We start from the raw sequence: 17,969 nt of genomic DNA on the forward strand, positions 1-17,969 counted from the left end.
AGACAGAGTGAAACACCAATAAAAAGTTCTTTTTTATTGAAATTTCAGAAAAAAACATATCAGCAAGGCAAATAAATACTGAATTAAACCAAAAAGCACAAAATATATACATGAAATGTAAATGAGCATGTTTAAATTACAGAGCTTTCCGATTCCACTGTGGATTCCATATCCAGAACCCAGGGTGCCTCTGTATTAACCCAGAAACATCCCAGGACACCTTGGGGTTTTCTTAAGACTTAAATAGGAAACTAATTTTCTTTCTTTAAACATGATGTTCAGTGACATCTTTCTTCAGACCAGCGTATGGCCTCTGAAGCAATTTATTTAATAAGCCCTAAGTGGACTTGCTTCAAAAAGTAGATTCCATTTTGATTTATGCTTCATCGTGCTTAGTCGCTCAGTCGGACCCTTTTGCGACCCCGTGGACGGCAGCCCGCCAGGCTCCTCTGTCCATGGACTTCTCCAGGCAAGAACACTGGAGTGGGGTTGCTGTTTCCGACCCAGGGATCGAACCCAAGTCTGCAGTGCAGGCAGATTGATTACTGATGAGCCATCAGGGAAGCCCCTCTGTTCTGACTGGTGAAGGTCAAAGCAAAGGACGCTCGGACTTCCCGGCTGAGGCCCCATCCTTGTTTCCTTGTGTCGTAGAAGCACAGTGAGATCAAGGTCCGTGGTCGGCAGGCTGCTGCCCGGCTCCACGGGCATCTGGGCTGCGTCTCGGGCTGAAGTGAACAGTGGAGACCCCGGCTCGGCCCTCTTGCGTGCCCCCCGACCCCGCTCCCACGGCGACAGCCTGTGCCGTGGCCAGGCCCAACCCGCGTCACCTCCTTGGCAGCCTCAGCCTGCCCGCTCGCCGCCTCAGTCCTGGGCTTGAGGGAACCAGGTGGCGCCGAGCCAGCTGCCCTGCTGACTCCCAGCCTCGGCCTCCCCGCAGCAGGACTGGTGGGCACTGACCCGGCTCTGCAGCCTGCAGAAGGTCAGGCCGATGCTCAGAGCCAAAGGCGGGCTGAAGCGCAGCCCTCAACGTGCCGTGCTTGCTCTGCTCCGGGGCAGAAGTCCCACCTACGCCCCGGGGCTTCGTAACTGGCCTGGAGGGTCAGGCAGCAGCTCAGCCAGTTGATGCTTCTGGGGGAGCACTCAGCCTGCCCCCCACCCCGCACCTCCCCAGAATCCTCCCTGTGTTGGGGCCAGGCCGCAGCACAGAGGATGCCAGATTTGAGCCCGTCAGCTGAGGCTTTTTAAAATATTGTGATTTCAACATCTGCCTCCTGGCCGAAGGCCGCTTCTCTCTGTTCTGAGCAGAGTCTGTCCATCTTCTCAAAAGCCAAGTGGCCTTTCTCCCCTGAAATATCAAGGTCATCTGTCGGTAGCCTGTCCCCCCACCTCGCGCTTGTCTACTCGGGGGAGCCACGTGGCCTCAGTGCTTCCGGATGCCCGGGTCTCCGGGGCCGCTGGAGAGGGTGGGGGTCAGGGAGCCCTGGGGCCCGGCTCACGTGGACCCTGTGACCCACCCCTGTGTCCAGCACAGGCTGCTGAACCTGAGTCCCACCTTACATCTGGCCTTCATCCCCACGGATCGTAAACGGGACAGTTTAAGAGGTTAACAGAGCTCCTCTTGCCACCTCAACCATAAAGGAAACCTGCCCTGGCCAGGCGCAGTGAAGCGGGTCGCTGGTGGTGCCCGTCCCAGCTGCGGGTTTGCGTCTTTTGGGAGCTGACTGGGGAGCTGACCGTGGCCTCACCAGCACAACCTCTCCATGGACCCCGGCACCCCCCACCCCGCCACCCACACTGGGCAACACGGGACGCTGGACCTCACCAAATGACAGCGTGGCTTCCCGCGCGGCCGTGCGCACGGCCTCCACGTCAGACTGGCACAGGCTGGCGATCTGATCGATGCTTTCCACGCCCTGTTCGAGGTTGGGGGAAAGCGGGCCCCTCAGGGGACATTTTAAGGAACAGGTGTCCGCTTTCATAAAACCCTGCACGACCAGCCCTAGCATGGTCTCTGCGACCTCAGCCCCTTCCTTCTCCAAAGGCTTCTGTGCTTCTCATGAGGGCTGTCTCACTGAAGTGCCATTGGCAAACGTCATGTTTTCCACCCTGACACCTTCTAAAAGGCCCATGTTGGAATAAGACCTGCTTTCTTCTGGACCTTTCTACCTCCTCTGCCTCGCCCAACCCTTCCCTCCAGGTCAGACCAGGAGAGGAATCATCGGTGTCCTGGTCCAGGCACGGCTGACCACCCACCGTCCCCCAGGCCCAGGCCCAGAGTGCACGTTAGCCCCCTCTAGTGGGCACCCAGACACTCCCTGGTTATTTGATCATAACCAGATGGACCTTGTAGAATTTCCTGTCGGTTCCTTCCAGAATTTAGTCTGTATTGGACCATTTTTCATCTAGCAAAATGACAAAGATTTTTAAAATAAGAGTTACAGGCGCAAATAGCAGTAAAACAAACATCGCCTCATATCTGCATCTTTACACAAATGAGGGTAAAGGGGTGTGTTGTCTCAAGAGTCTCAAAAGCATTTAGGGGCTTCCCTGGTGGTTCACTGGATAAGAATCCGCCTGTCAGTGCAGAGGAAATGGGTTCAATTCCTGGTCCGGGAAGACCCCACATGCTGCGGAGCAACTAAGCCCAAGAGCCACAACCGCTGAGCCAGTGTGCTGTGACAGCTGAAACCCGTGCGCCTAGAGCCTTTGATCCACAAGAGAAGCCCCTACAATGAGAAGCCCATGGCCCGCAACAAAGAGGAGCCCGCGCTTGTCACAACTAGAGAAAGCCCAGGCACAGCCACCAAGACCCAGGGCAACCAAAAATACATATTTTTTAAAATTTATATTTTCTGGCCCTGGGATATCACTGAACACTAAGTCTAGCCTAAGGAAGTAATTCAGAACTCCATACAAATTTTAACAGCTTTATGCACAGAGAGGGATAACTTTGGGGCAATTCCCCGGCGGGTCAGTGGTTAGGGCTCCACACTTCCACTTCAGGGGGCACTGGTTCGAACCCGGGCTGGGGAACTAAAATCCCACATGCCTCAAGGTGTGGCAAAAAAAGGATGAGGAACTTTTGCATTTCTGCATTTTACACCTTTTTTTCGTTTATTTTTGGCTGTGTTGGGTCTTCATTGCTGCACGGGCTCTTCTCCAGTTGCAACGAGCCAGGGCTGCCCTGGCTGTGGTGCCGGGCCTCTCGCTGCAGTGACTTGTTGCAGAGTCTGGGCTCTGGAGCCTGGGGGCTTCAGTAGACGTGGCACATGGGCTCGGTGGCGGCGGCTCCCGGGCTCTAGAACACAGCCTCAGTAGTTGTCTTGCACAGAATTACTTGCTCTGAGGTATGTGGGATCTTCGTGGACCAAGGATCGAACCCCGTGTCTCCTGCATTAGCAGGTGGATTCTTTGCTCCTGAGCCAGCAGAGAAGCTCTACGCTGTTTTTCTACAGTGAGCTTATCGTGCTTTTAGAAAATCTTAAATTGAGGCTATTAAACCATATAATCCAAGAGCACAAACATGAGCCTCTGGGTTCACATAGAGCCGGAGCAAATGCACAGAAGGCCACTGTTGAGGGGCCTCTGCCCACGGAGCTTCTGCTGGCGGAGCTGACGGCCGTTTCTCTACAGCCACCTCTTTCTGGTGCTTTTTCACTGGCAATGATTTTCTTTTTCTTTTTGGTCCCAGTGGAATCATTTTGAAATGCACTAACTTCAGCGTTAAATCACAACCAGGCTTCTCTCTATCACCAGCAAGTGTAGGTTAGACTCACCCTGAGATGTCTTAGTGCCACGCACGCAGCTTGCTGGAGTTTTGCATCATTTTCCATCAGGGCATTGGTGTAGAAGAGCAAGGCCTAGGAAATACGGTGGCTGTGAACGGGGGGCTGGTGAGAGCAAAATCCATGGTACTACCCACCGCCGGTCTTCCAGTATGCTCACAGCGTGCGTACACAGCATGGAGTTGTAGGCTGTGTACTCAGTTTATCTGAAAGCACTGGTCTCAGGACTTCCCTGGTGGTCCAGTGGCTGATACTCCACTCCCAGTGCAGGGAGCCTGGGTTCCATCCCTCGTCAGGGAACTGGATGCCACATGCCACAACTAAGACCCAGTGCAGCCAAATATTTTTTTAAAAACTCATCTAATGTTTACAAAATGCATTCTGAAACTACCATCTAGGTGAAAGGCTACATCAGCGACCCCAATGTCCAGGGGGGATAGCAGAAGAACGGAACACACGGAGGGAGCTTTGGTGAGGCTGCCAGAAAGAGAAGCATCTCTTCCTTCATCACCTTTTCCAGTCACAGCTCTGACCCCGCCCCATCGGTCACATAACCATGGCCATGTCAGTCCAGCTGGAAAACAAAGCTGGTGCTTACTTTGCAATATTGCTTTAGGGGCTCATAGGAAGCAGGCGGGGGTGGGGGGTGGTGTTTTAGGGATGTGCCTGGCACTTGGGTGTGCCCGAGACTGTGGTAAGGCCCCAGTACTGCCCTTCTCCGACTTCGGGAGCTGGTCCCCTAAATCTAGAATAGTCACAGGGCCAGGAACCTAAAAGGCACAGGGATCCCGTCTCTTGGTTTTTCGAGTGAACCAAACAACGAACCAGCCAGCCATACATATTAGTCAAAAGTGAGTGAGGGTAACAGAATTCTGAAAAATGAACATTCTACATGCAGGTGACGTCTCAGAGACCAAACAGATAACGTGGCTGCAGAAACACAGCTGAGGGAGCTGACACGCATGGGGCATGCAGTTGACAGCTTGGCAACCCCAGACCTGCCCCCAGGGCTGGTGCTGCCCATGGTGAAGATGGCCACGCATGAGGCCGTGGTCATGTCGGGAGCATCTCGCGAATGCAGCCCCGTCACTCTCCTTTGTATCGTCTGCCCCTGGCTCACACTCCCACAGAGGCCGCCGCCTGCCACACGCACCTTTTCCCGAAAGCTCTTGTTTCTGGCCGCGCCGGCCAGGCGGGCGCTGGCTGCTCTGCACACCCGGGGGGGCCCGTCCAGCTGGAGCAGCGCCCAGGCCCTCAGCGTCTGTGGCAGGGGCTGGAGCTGGCCCAGCCGCTTCCCCTGCAGCTTCCTGACTGTCCTGGCCTGGGCCCCGCACTGCAGCTCCTCCGCGAGCGTTACTGGAAGAGACAGAAGAGGCGGCCCAGGTCCCCTCTGACTGCGGCCCGGCTGGGTGGCTGCAGGCTGAACATCAGCCTTGGAGGAGCAAATCCCAGGACACGTCTGTGTGTTCACCGAGGCCCCGCCCAAACCGGTCCCACAGGGGCCTCCTGGAATCTCCAGGAAGGCCTTCTAGCTAGGGATCAAATACACCCTGAAGATGAATCAACCCCAGCCCCTACTTCAGGAACTCGGGCCAGCCCAGCACACCCTCCTGTCCACTTCTGACCTCTGCTCTGTGCTTCGTACAACCTCCTGCCCTAGGACCTCATTTCTATGTGGGCTGAACACAGAATCTAATTAAATCAGGTTCTCAAAAGAACAGCTGGAGGGGAAAGGCATGCTGCAAAACCGGCTTCCCAGAGCCAAGACCGAGAGCTCCGCGATGGGCCCATGGGCCGTCCCCCATCATTACCATGTTGCTTGCAGGGCACTTGCCCACCGCCCCAGCCCCTACCTTCCTTGGTGAGCTGGGCGAAGTGCTTCTCCAGGTCAGAGACGCTCTGCCTCCGCAGGTAGCTGTGAAACTGGAACCAGGTAACGGTCTGTTCTTCGGGGAGCCCGGCTCCAGGCAGCAGCCCGCCACAGCTGACCACCTGCTCCAGGAGCCTGCGACAGGCTGGCGACACACAGAGAGGGCGAGGGGGAAGACGGGGGTCTCAACCTCTTGGCGACACCCCGGGAGCCCAGCCGGGTCAGTCTGGAGGCTCTGTGACGGCCTGTGGATGGTATCCCTGAGGCACCCCCCATTCCCACGAGGGACACACTCCAGCTGAGGCCCCCGAGCCTGAGTTGGGGGTCCCGCGGGGCATCCATGTGTCCTGGGCCCCACCAGCCCCTCAGTCTGAATCCCAGAGGCAGGGCAGGTGGTTAGAACTGCTTAAGGTCCAGAGCCACTGCCAGGAGTACGCCTGCCACCCTTCAGTGGTCAACATAGAAAGATGCTACAGCTCTGCATTCCGAGGAAGAGTCCAGCCAAGACTCACGATGCCGCTGTCAGGCAGATAGAGTCCTGCCTACCTTCCCCAGGGGCCCTTCTCTAAGGTTCTCGTATCAACCGGTCCCCAGAAGCTGCACCAGCCCACGGACGCAGGCCGCTCCCGGGGTTCACGGGCTCCTCCCCCCTCTACCCGGGAAGAGGAGATGCTCTGTGCTCAAGCTGAGCGATGCCTCCCTTCGATGCCACGCGGGCATCTGCAGCGGGGCGGGCATGGAAGGGGCTGAAGCGATGCCTGCAGTGGTGATGCTCCAGGCCCTGGGGGCTCCACACAGCATTTCCTGGGGGGCGTGGGGAGGAAGGGGGCGGGGGGGCTACCTATCTCTAGCTGTCCTGGGTATCTCCCCCTGACTCTGTGCAGGAACGTCTTCTTGAGCTGGTCCAGCAGCGCCGTCCCCAGGCAGGACAGGGTGGCGCCGGGCCCTGTGCAGCCCCTCCACAGCTTCAGGCAGCCCTTCCTCCGCGTGGCCTGCGGGAGGACTGAAAGCCCAGGCTCAGAAAGCTGACCGGGCGAGGGGGAAGAACGAGCAACCAGGAGGCCCGGGGAAGTTCCTGCCCCTGGGACCCGAGGGCTCGGGGAGGGGGCGGGGCCTGGCCTAAGGCAGGCCCCTTCCCCACGTGTGGGCGTCACCTTCAGCCCTGAGCCTCATCTGGTCACCGCCCACTGGCCCCATGACACCCCCAGGGCTCTGCTGTCCCCAATCTCCCCTGACAGACAAGGGCAGGTCCCATGGGCGTGGGGTCCCAGCCCCTGTTGTTCAACCCCTGAATGAGTCCCGGGGATTCCTTCATTGACGCCTACCCAGGGACCTCCCCGTTATACAGATGGGGAAGCTGAGGCTCAGAGCGGCGACTCATTTGTCCAGGGTCACCCGGCTGACCGAAGCTAGCTGGCCACCCTTCCCGCCCCCATGGTGTGGGTCTGGTCCCAGCCCAGCCACTCCCCGACTCGCATCCCCTGGGTGCCACTGAGTGTCGAGTGTCGGGAAGGGAGAGGAGCCCCCCACCCCCCGCCACGGGCTTTCATCCTCATTACCTCCCGCCATTCACACGGCCAGATGGCAAGTACTTACTCTCCTCAATGGACATCGCTTTGCTGACCTTCTCAAAGTCAAGCACGGACAGCGTCTCCAGAACCTGCTTCTGCTGTGCAGCTTCTTCCAGAAGGCACTCCTGGACCATCCTCGACAGATTAGGGGAGCCCAGTTTCTGGGGAGCAGCCCATGGGGCTCCAGATTAGCCCAGAACATGCCTTCTGAGGTCACCATGACTGTGACTCCCACCGGCCCCTTCCCCGTCCCTCCTATCCCCACGGTAGCGCCCTGTCATCTGGGGATTCCTCCTCGCCAGAGCAGCTGAGAGGCAGGGTGCAGGCTGGAGCTACCAGGAGCCTGCAGAGAGAGAAGCCAACCCGCACAGGCAGCAGAGCCGAGAGAGGGTGAGACCCAATCGTGATGTTGTTTGCAGCCCTGGATCCAGCTGGACCCAAAGCCCACCGCTGGGCCTTTCAAGTCTGTGAACCAAATCCTTTCCTTTTGAGCCAGTTTGGATTGGAGCTCTGGCATCTGCCACTAAGAGTTACCACCACTGCCTTCGGCTTATGGCCGGGGCTGCCTGAGGACCACAGGACTGTTTGGCCCCCTCCCCCGCTTGAACCTTCCACCCCACCCTCCCCAGGTCCTCGCCCACCTGCAGCAGTGCTTTGCAGACCTGGAGGTGAACCATCAGCAGCACGTCCAGCTCTGGGGCGCCAGCCGTGAGCTCCCTGGATGACGCTTTCAGCGATGGTGGTGGGGGTGGACTCTTGTCCTTTCTGAGTGGAAGTGAGAACTGGGTGACTGGTTCGTAAGCATTCAGCTGCCTTCAGGGACAGGGGAAACCCTCCCTCCCTGAGGAGCTCTGATCGGGGGGCCGGCTCCTGGAGACGCAACAGCTCACACAAAGCAGAGGCTGGGAAGGATGCCCCCCTCCCCACCCACTTTCCAGGGTGTGCAACTGGCAGCAGAAGCCTGAGGTTCGAACACATCCCTAGCTCTGGGACTCTGGATAAGTCTGCCTCCCCAAGCCTCAGTTTACTCATCCGGAAAGTGGAGGCAGGAGCCCCAAACTCGAGCCATGGGGGGTTGAGCAAGACACCAGCGCACCTGGCACCGTGTCTGCTCCATGGCAGGGGCTGAGCCCGAGCCCTGAAGGGGTGGATGTGACGCGGGAATGTTGGGTGGAGATGCCACCCCCTCCCCGTGGGATCCTGAGCGGTGGGGCGAAATGTAGCCCATTCGTCTATTTCTGTACTGCTGTGCTCATGGGGGTGGGGCTGCGAGATTGCTCCAAAGAGGTCTGAGGTTCTACCGCATGTGCTGGTGTTATTTTATAAGATTTTTTTAAGAAAGAAAGCCCACTGCTCAGAGCAAAAGCTCAAGGCCAGCTGAGGTATCCTTGTTTGCTCCATTGGTCATGTGCCGGGCACATGGGCCAGGACCATAATAAAGAAAACAGACGCAGAGTGGGCGCTGTGGGAGACACTGACGGGGCAGGGGGCCGGCAGGCAGCTGGGCCCGAGGCTGGTCTCCAGGTCAGTGCTGGGAGGGGCGCACTCACCGCAGGCCCTGGGAGCCCCCACACAGGGCCAGCTCGTGGGGGGCAATGTGGGCGTTGAGGAAGGAGAAGCTCTCCAGGATGCACTCCATCAGGCTCTCGGCGGACGCGTGCTCCCGGCGAGCTCTGCGGGGCTGCGGACGGACGGACGGACCGACGGCCAGGCCTCAGGGGCGCCCGGGCGGGGGGCACGTCCTCAGGGCCCTCCCCCCAGGGGGCCCCTGCCACCGGGGTGTGGGGCCTGAGGCGGACCATTCAGTTTTCCAAGAAAAACCAGAAACCTAGACTTTGTGGGGAGCTGCCCAGTTTTTAAATATCGACAACTAATTGCAAATTATTTTTTAAAGATGGCATGGGTCAGGCCAGACAACCCAGGCCAAAGGCCGCCAGGTGAGCCTCTGGATTCCAGGTATCTCCTCTCTCAGGAAGTGTGGAAGGGGAGGAGTTTGGAGGCAGCCCCTGCCTAGGGGACTGGGCGGGTCGAGTCATCAAAGCCTCCCAGGAGCCGGTCCCCTGTGGCTGAGTCCCACAGAGTCCACGGGGCTGACTCAGCCCCCACGAGTCAGAACTGGGCTCCTGAAGGTTGATCCCAAGGAGAAAATCTTGAGCAACAAGATAACAATAAGGCTACTTGCAGACGTTTCCTTGCTTGATGGGGAAAAAAATGTGTGCACATGTGTATATGCACGCCCGCACACGTGCACACACACACACACACACACACACACGGCCCCCATTATTCACAGTAATTACAGTGCATAAAGTCACCGTGATCCCTGGGACTTGAAACTGAACCAGTCATTGCTCCCAGGGGAAATGCAGAGGCCATGAGCCTCGGGTCAACATTTTTTATCCGCCCGTCAACACAGAACCTTGTTTTATGCGTCTGTTTGTGTGTGCGCATGTGCTCAGTTGTGTCTGACTCTTTGTAACCCCAAGGACTGTAGCCCGCCAGATTCCTCTGTCCATGGAATTTTCCAGGCAAGAATACTGGAGTGGGCTGCCATTTCCTTCTCCAAGGGATCTTCCTGAGCCAGGGATCGAACCTGCGTCTCTTGTGTCTCCTGTGCTGGCAGCCAGATTCTTTCCCGCTGTGCCACCTGGGTTGCCTGTGTCTGCTTAAAGGCATCTTATTTTAATATAGACATTGTATCGCTGACTCATCAACACTGAACTCAAGGCCAAGGCTGAACAAGGCTTATCCAACACACAGATTTCCTCCACAAGGTGCATCAGGAACACTGGCCAGCACCTCAGCCCAGGCCTTGAGGGCTGTTTCAAACAGCAAAGTCACCACAAATAAGTATTGGGTTGGCCAAAAGTTCATTTCAGTTTCTCTACAACATGCCAGGCTCCCTGTCCCACTGCCAGCATCAGCAAGCAGGGCAGGCCCCCCCGCAAAGAGCACACATACCTTCAGCCGGTCCCTGAAGGTGAGGACCTGGTACTCCAGCTCCCGGAGCTGCGGCGGGGCAGGGTCCACAGACCTCAGTAAGTCCAGGACCTCCTGCAGAGGCCTCTCGAGGGGCAGCCCAGGCCCATCCGCCATGTCCTCGGTGTCTCCTTCGTCGGGGCCTCCCTGGCTCCCCGAGAGTGCGTGGTTGTGGAAGGGGGAGCCCTGTGACAGGTCGGGGGCTTCCACCTCCAAGTTTCTCCAGCCCGGCTGCTCCACTAACGAGCCCTTCGCCAAGTGCAGCATGTCTGGCAGGAGGCCCAGGGGCGGGGGATCCTCTTGGGCCTCCTCTTCAATGGAGGAGTTGGGGCCAACGGCCAAGGGCAGGAAGCCCACATCCGAGGTGGACGCCGACGTGCTGGTCTCTGTGTCCCGAGGGTCCTCGGAACTGAAGGAGTCCATCTCGGGCAGCTCCTGACTGCGGCTCCGCAGGCCGGGGCCCCGAAGGTCGCCATCAGACAGGCAGCTGAGGACGGAGGGGGCCCTCGGCCCGTCCAGCAGCAAAGCCTGCTGTGCCCGTGGCTGCAGGACAGACTGGAGACCGACAGGCCGGCAGACAGACAGACAGACAGGCTGGACTCAGCAGCTGCCCTGGAGATCAGAATGAGACCCCCGAGGGCAGCCCCCAGACGTCTGCTCTGTGTACCCACAGCCGCGGGATGACGGGGGCCCACCAAGGTGCCTGGCACCTCTTGTATCCGGCTCACTCACTCCTTTCCAGCCCCAGCCCCTGAGTCAGCCCGCAGTGAACCCTCAACACGACTCCCTGAGGGTGGCGCTCTTCTGCCCTCGGAGAAGCGAAGTGCACACCAGGAAGGATGGACATGTGAGCATTTTAATCCAGGCCAGCTGACACAAACTCTGACCCCCTCTGCTGTAACCTTTCCCTCATCAACCAGACCAGTGGTTGATGTTCCTACAGCACCACCTGTTATTGCCAGGCAATCTAGGAAGCACTCCTCCTTTACAAAGTCACTTATTTAACCCTCACAAAGCCCCATGGGGGCAGTGCTGTTAGTTTCACTTCTCCAGTGCAGAAACGGAAGTCCAGAGAGGTTGAGTGACTTGCTCAAGGTCACACAGCAGATGAAAGGCACTGCTGCTGCTGCTAAGTCGCTTCAGTCGTGTCCGACTCTGTGCGACCCCATAGACGGCAGCCCACCAGGCTCTGCCGTCCCTGAGATTCTCCAGGCAAGAATACTGGAGTGGGTTGCCATTTCCTTCTCCAGTGCATGAAAGGGAAAAGTGAAAATGAAGTCACTCAGTCGTGTCCGACTCTTAGCGACCCCATGGGCTGTAGCCTACCCGGCACCTCCGTCCATGGGATTTTCCAGGCAAGAGTACTGGAGTGGGGTGCCATTGCCTTCTCCATGAAAGGCACAGATAGATAGAATTTGGAGCCCAGGCCATCTGGCTCCAGAGTCCTTGCTCTTGACCGTAGATGACTCTGTAACCAAAGTACGCTGGGACCACCCCGGCCGGACAACCAAGATTCCTCTAAATGCACAAGCTGCCTGGCTCATCTAAAGCTGCCTTCCCCACATAAGGTCCAGAGGAGGGCGGCAGGGTGGTCCCACTCCGCATCAGCCTCCCTCTGGGCTTGACAGAAAGTCCTTGTTTTTGTCCCATATGGACCCTCCCTGGGGCATCTACACATACAGGGTGATTTGTGTACCAGGTTATTTACTGCCCGGTCATTGGTAATAGCAAAAACTGAACCTCAGTATCTTGTTAAGTAAAGCGCGGGTTTTAGCCAAATATGGGATGCTGCACAGTGTCAACATGACTGAGAAGATCTCCAGGGCATCACCAGGGCAAGGGCGGCTGAGGGACACAGGCTAGAGAGGCTGCATCTGCTCCCAGATGGCCCAGAGCCTCTCTGGAGGACCATGGAGGAAGGCGACAAGAGTAGGGGTGCCAAGGAAGGGACCCAGGCCCCTGGAGGCCACAGGAAAGAGGGGTATCACTGTACATGAAGTCAAGCTATTACCTACTGGAAACACGTTCCAAAGTGCAAAACAAACTGGAGGCCAAGGCCGTGGCCAGGGTGGTAGAACTACCTGGAGAACCCCATCCCAGTCAAGCCCAGAACCAAGTCCAGAGGCCGCAGAACAGAGGGCAGGCAGTGAAAAAGAAAAGGTACCCCAAAACACCCCCCAAAAAGGGAGGCTGAACCCAAAGCTTGCTGAACCTGGAGGTGCATGTGCTGACCACGTGCTGACCCCTGGGGAGTCACCCCCTCCCCCACCACCAATCCTAGCCCACCACATCCCCGCCCAGTGAGGCTCACTCACCAGGTAGTATCTCTCCCGGAAGCTGGGGGTGTTTGGGGGTGTCCAGTTGTACAAGGAGCCCTTCCTGCTGCCTATGGAGAACTTGCCTGGGGGGCTGGGCGACACCAGGAAGCTCTCGGTATCAAATGGGCTGGAGGAGAGCAGAGGCCAGGGTGTCATCAATGGCCAGAGGCCATCGTACCACAGACAGGACCAGGGGACTTGAGACAGAGGCTCGGTGGTGGGGGGGACAGGCACAGTGGAGGGACTCCACATCCCCGCCCTGAAGCCTCCTGGAAACATCTCAGACATCCACTGCTCCGAGGGTCCTTAGCCAGATGGGGAGGGGCAGCAATCGGCCACCACCCTTTGAGAAGCTCAGCAGAGCAGTGGTGGACACTCAGAGCTTCGTCTTCTGGGTAAACCACATCATCACCCCCCGCAGGTTCCTCCTGGGTCAGGGGGCTCCCATCACAGTCCCGGGGGAGGCTGCAGACCCGCGGGGGAAGCGCGGGAAGCAACGCTCCGGCCAGACCCTTGCCTGTCCTTGGAGCCGCCACGGCTGGGTCGGCCCTCCCTGCCTCCTGGACATCTGCTCGCCTGTCTGCACGCTGGCCCAGCTCACAGCGTCTGGAGCCCAGCCCAGCCACGGGCCCGTGGCCCAGGGGCCCTGCCTGCCCAGGGCAGCTGTGGGCCAGCGAGATGCCTGGGTCCTTGTGCCTGCCCAGGGCAGCTGTGGGCCAGCGAGATGCCTGGGTCCTTGTACCTTCCCGACCTGGGGCTGCAGGGCGCTGGGCCACCCCCTGCCCTGACCGCTTGAGCAGTGTGCTCACCCCCACTAGACAAATGCAGGCACGGAAGCGGGGGCGTCACTCATCCACATCCACCCAGTTCACCCCCAGGGAGAAAGGAGAGACTGGCCCCAACTGGTCAGAACGGGCACCAGAGTAGAGGAAGCGTGGTCAGCCCCTCTGCTCCTGCAGCACCTGCCCTAGGGAATCAGGAGAAGGGAATTTCCTTGAAACACAAGGCTTCATTTGGGGATAAAAAAAAATCTCTGCTACCAAAAACCAAAACCTGTGGGAACCACCAGGATGGGATGCTCAGTGGAAAGCCCCACCCTAGGCAGGGGTGGTTCCCACGAGCGTCCCCCATCCTGGGCTGTGGCCCAGGGGGACCGCAGGGTGATTGCTCAGCCCTGTGCCTGGTGGGCGCCGGGGGGTCAGCAGGTAATGCGATGGGGGGTGTAGGAAGGCGGAGGTGGGTTTCTCCCGGGAACCCAGCCCAGGAGGCTGCCATAAAGGGTCCTGGCCGGCCCCGGTCTCTAGTAGCCACTAATTCAAAAGTAAGGAAAAAAAAGAGAGAAGAGAATTTAAACTCGTGGGGGGTGGGGGGCAGGCCCCGGCATGGACAGGGCTGCAGAAAAGGGTCTGGGCCCCTGCCTGTCTCGGGAGCTTCCTGAGGGCGGGGCCACCCGGGGCGGATGCTGGGGTGAGGTCAGGCCACGAGGGGGAGCCAGAGAGGCCTCTCCGCGGTCCTCTCCGGGGGGTGGGGTGGGGGGCTATTTGGGGCCGACCCCCCCGCCCCCACCCCACTCCCCCCACCCCAGGAGGGGCAGCGGGGAAGCGGCCGCCCCGACTCACTTCCACAGCACCTCCAGCTGCAGCTTGATGGTGCCCAGCTCTGTGATGTCCACCACGATGACCTGCGGCCGGGTGGTGAAGAAGTCGGTGACGTCGCAGGTCACTGCGCCCACCGCCAGCGAGCTCAGGCCGCGCAGCTCCGTCACCTGGGGGAGGGTGGAGTGGTGGGCGTGGGCGCCGCGCCCCCGGCCCCGGCCCGGCCCCCGCCCCCGGGCCCCACCCACCTTGATCTCGAAGTTCTCGTGCAGGGAGGGGATGAAGGCCTTCTCCTCCTCGTCCCAGGTCTGGCTGTCGTCCGACTCGATGCGGCCCCGCAGCTTCCAGCGCTGGCGGCCCAGACGCAGGAGCACCTGTGCGCCAGGCCCGAGAAAGGAGCGGTGAGCCGCGCCCCTTGCCACGGCCTGGGGCCCTCCCTGCCAGCTGGGGGGGTGGGTGGGACAGGAACCCAGCGGAGACCCTGCTTCCCAGAAATCCCCACTCCCGAAGGCCTGGCGGGGAGCCCTGAGGACCGGACCGATCCCAGAGGGTGGGCGTACCTCGTACTGGTCTCCAGGACAGAGACGTGCGTAGCCCACCAAGCCTGGAACACAGAGAGGGGCTCATCTCTCCGCTGTCCACTGTCCCTACCCCGTGGATCACAGGCCCTCAAGTGGGGAGCCCTCCCACAGTGGGGGTCATCAGCTTCAGGGGGCGGCAGTGAGCTAAGCCATCACGATGACAAAGGGCAGACCTGGGCCCTTCCTTTCAACTCAGAGAGCGGACAGGACTTGCCCGAGGTCACAAGTCACAGGAGTAGAAACCCGGGCTGGGCCTGGAACCCTGGGATTCTGACCATCACTCCCTATCCTCAGCACAAGGTCCCGGAGAAGGCCTGAGGCTCCACCCAGACTGCCCCCCACCCCACCCCAGCCCTGTCCTGTTACCTTTCATCCTGACATGGAACTCGCCCAGGTGAACCTCCAGGGCCCCCTCGATGAGCCACATGTCCTGCAAAGCCCCACAGAAGGTGGCTCACCTCCTGCCCCGGGATGGACCACGGGGCACGCACGGACCCTGCCAGACAGAGACCCCCGCCCACCCCCGAGGGCAGAGAGAGAGGCTGGCTCAGGGCCCAGGGAGCCCCCAAACCGGCCCCCCGCCGCCCACCTCGGTGCACTCCTGCAGGCTGCGGCCCAGCTCCTGCAAGCTCTCTCGGGAGGCGCGGCTGGGCGGGCACCGGGAGAAGGCCCGCTGCATGTTGGAGGCGCCGTCGCGCAGGCGGCACTGGATGCAGTAGCCCTCGTAGAGCTCGTCCACCTGTGGGCGCACTCATCCGGAACCGTATCTGGACTCCAGCCCCTCCGGAGGCCACACCCCCCAGTAGTGCTGGCCCCGCCCCCAGCGAGCGTGCCCCCTCTGGGACTGGGACCGAGTCCGTCCCATACATTCCGCATCCCCAGCACCTGGCAGCTGCTGGCGCACAGCTCGGGCTCGATAAAAACTAGTGAGCTGGCTGCGTGGATGCGCTTTTCAGCGGTCAAACAGGGAAGGTGCGTGTGTGATGTTCCGTCCACCCGCGGGGCTCCCGGGGAGCAGAGTGAGTTCATGGAGGGGTTTGCCCATATAAAGCTTGAGGGACTAGCTGTGTGACCTTGAGCCCGTCTGTGTCCCTCTCCGGGCCTCTACAGCCCCATCCATACAATCGGGTGGTTGGACTCATCACTCTCGGCCCTCTAACCCCCACCCCCACCCCATCCCCACCTTCGGGCTCAGGCCCCGCAGTCCCTGCACCCCCTTGGCTTTCTGCAGCCACCTGGCACCCAGAGAACCTTCCTCCACTGACCCCGCAGAGGTGCCCCCTCAAGCTGAGAGGCGCCCCCAAAACCAGGCTGACCTTGCTGATGTGAAACTCCATCTTCCGAATGTGCCTTTCCACTGAGCGTGTTTGCTTCTCCCAGAAGAACAGAAGATGCTTTAAAAGTAGCCTGGGCCACCCCCACCCCAAGCCCCCGCCACCCTCCTGCAGGTCCTGACACAGAGCTGGGCTCGAAGTCAGGCCAGCCCCTCACCGTCCCTGAGAAAGGCTCATCGCCAAGCCTCAGTTTCCCCATTTGTCAAGTGGGGAGGAAACCCAAGTATTCCTCCCATAGGATGGCCAGGGGGATGGAAGGCCAGCGAAGACGACATTCCCATCCAGCCGGGCCCAGCCACGGCCCGCCTTGCTTACCACACGCGGACAGAAGTTTCCCTCACCTTGTCCAGGTCGTAATAGAAAGCCTGTTTGGGGGAGGGGGAGGAGAGATGTCAGGGCTCCGGTGTTCCTCCGAGACCCGTGAGCCTACATCCCGGGGGCACCCGAGCTCAGCGGCCACTCCGTCCTCCGAGGCCTGCAGTCAGCAAGCTGAAGTCCAGGCCGGGCAGGAAGAATGAGTGAACGAATGGGCTTTGGGGGAGGGAGCTGAAGGCCTGACTCTGTGCCAGCTGTGTGTCCCAGGCAAGCTCCTCTACCTTTCTGAGTCTCCGTCTCCTTTTGAAATAGGAGACGCCATCGCACCTACCCCACAGGGTTGTTATGAAAAGGACAGTGCAAACTCGAGAAGGGAACCACTGCGATTTGATTATTTAAGGGGCGACTTCAACCACGATCAGAGACGGGAGAGGCAGCCAGCAGCAGCCAGGAGTTCAGATGGAAGGAAACTGCAAATCCAGACTGGGCCATCCCCGCCAGGGGCCGTGGTGTAGCCAGTGAAAAGAATCTATTGTCAGGGCGAGGGAGTCTTTGTGCAAAGGACCAGAGAGTAAATATTGCAGGTTGTGCAGGCCACATGGTTTCTGCCTTTGGAGCATGAAAAGCAGCCACAAACAGTGTGCCCATGATGGGTGTGCCTGTGTTCACATTAAATTTATTTCCGAAACAGGCCCTGCTTTGCCTGTGTGGGTTAGGGTCACTATTTCTGAGCCTGGACGAATTTCCACAAAGTTGCCGACCACCAACGAAAAGAAGTAAGACATGGGAGAGTATGTAAGTTGTGACTTCACTTTGTAAGATAACTATTTACCAGACCCCTCCATATATCCACAGTCTGTGTACTTAGAGTACTGTGACGAGGGAGGAAAATATGGAAAGATAAATACTAGATGATCCTCAAGGATTAAACAGGATGGGACAGAGAAGACTGAGGAGACGGGTCGGTCAAGCAAGAGGGAAAAGATGGTTAACCACCCCTCAAAGGGGCTTCTGTTTTCCTAGGTATGCAGTTATGTGACATCGTATGTGTGGGATGATGAAATGAAAACCCTATGTAAGACATTAAGAAATAGGGAAGTTCCCAAGGCTTTGGAAAGAAAAGTAGCTGTACAGCAATTTCTCAGAGACTGGGACCCGGACCCCACGTGCTTCGTCCCTTGGGGTGGCCCCTTCGTGGTCTCAGTGTACCCACCTATGAAATGGGAGCAGCTAAAACATACAGACCTCTACACAAGCCTTCCCTTCCTTAGAGTTACTTCTAGAAGGGAGAGACAGATCCGGGACGTGAGAACACCCGCAGCCATGGCAGAGGGAGGTGTGGCAAGTGCTCAGAAGGCTGGGACCTGGGGTGGGATCTTGGCACCACTTCCTTCTGCCTCTGCACTGAGCCATCCGCCCCCCCAAGACAAGGCGTGACTGAGGCCACCCGCCTTCCCTTCCCCCAAGTGGCCGGCCCCCTAGTGAGGCAGAGGGCCCTGCGTCTCCCACTCTGCTGACCCTCAAGGTCTTCTCTGCTGGGGCCAGGATATAGAAGTGGGGGACACAATTTTGATAGACTAATCCCCAACCCCGCCACCACGTTTGCAGTCCCTCTGTCAAG

General features: G+C 58.9%; 1 protein-coding gene across 15 annotated transcripts in view; it reads right to left on the minus strand.

Annotated features, from left to right (window-relative positions):
• Positions 1 to 17,969, minus strand: part of RIPOR3 (RIPOR family member 3) — a 73,979-nt gene continuing 56,010 nt past the window's right edge. For 6 of the 15 annotated variants that reach the window (XM_081560290.1, XM_081560284.1, XM_081560289.1 and 3 more), the window contains 18 exons: positions 16,375 to 16,398; positions 16,016 to 16,069; positions 15,289 to 15,438; positions 15,066 to 15,129; positions 14,679 to 14,722; positions 14,367 to 14,492; positions 14,143 to 14,288; positions 12,521 to 12,650; positions 10,188 to 10,760; positions 8,777 to 8,907; positions 7,868 to 7,991; positions 7,252 to 7,387; positions 6,497 to 6,658; positions 5,639 to 5,800; positions 4,939 to 5,141; positions 3,777 to 3,860; positions 1,823 to 1,913; positions 1 to 1,345 (listed from right to left, as the gene is read on the minus strand). In XM_081560290.1, the coding sequence (XP_081416416.1) occupies positions 1,242 to 1,345; positions 1,823 to 1,913; positions 3,777 to 3,860; positions 4,939 to 5,141; positions 5,639 to 5,800; positions 6,497 to 6,658; positions 7,252 to 7,387; positions 7,868 to 7,991; positions 8,777 to 8,907; positions 10,188 to 10,760; positions 12,521 to 12,650; positions 14,143 to 14,288; positions 14,367 to 14,492; positions 14,679 to 14,722; positions 15,066 to 15,129; positions 15,289 to 15,438; positions 16,016 to 16,069; positions 16,375 to 16,398 (2,508 nt within the window). In that variant the 3' untranslated portion in view covers positions 1 to 1,241. Of the gene's footprint in view, positions 1,346 to 1,822; positions 1,914 to 3,087; positions 3,299 to 3,776; positions 3,861 to 4,938; positions 5,142 to 5,638; positions 5,801 to 6,496; positions 6,659 to 7,251; positions 7,388 to 7,867; positions 7,992 to 8,776; positions 8,908 to 10,187; positions 10,761 to 12,520; positions 12,651 to 14,142; positions 14,289 to 14,366; positions 14,493 to 14,678; positions 14,723 to 15,065; positions 15,130 to 15,288; positions 15,439 to 16,015; positions 16,107 to 16,374; positions 16,399 to 17,969 lie in introns of those variants that run through there. The other 9 variants (XM_081560291.1, XM_081560285.1, XM_081560295.1 and 6 more) reach the window with 3 other exon arrangements.

This window comes from Giraffa tippelskirchi, chromosome 13 (assembly GCF_054371585.1).
Source record: "Giraffa tippelskirchi isolate mGirTip1 chromosome 13, T2T-mGirTip1v1.2.pri, whole genome shotgun sequence".
NCBI lineage: Eukaryota > Metazoa > Chordata > Mammalia > Artiodactyla > Giraffidae > Giraffa > Giraffa tippelskirchi.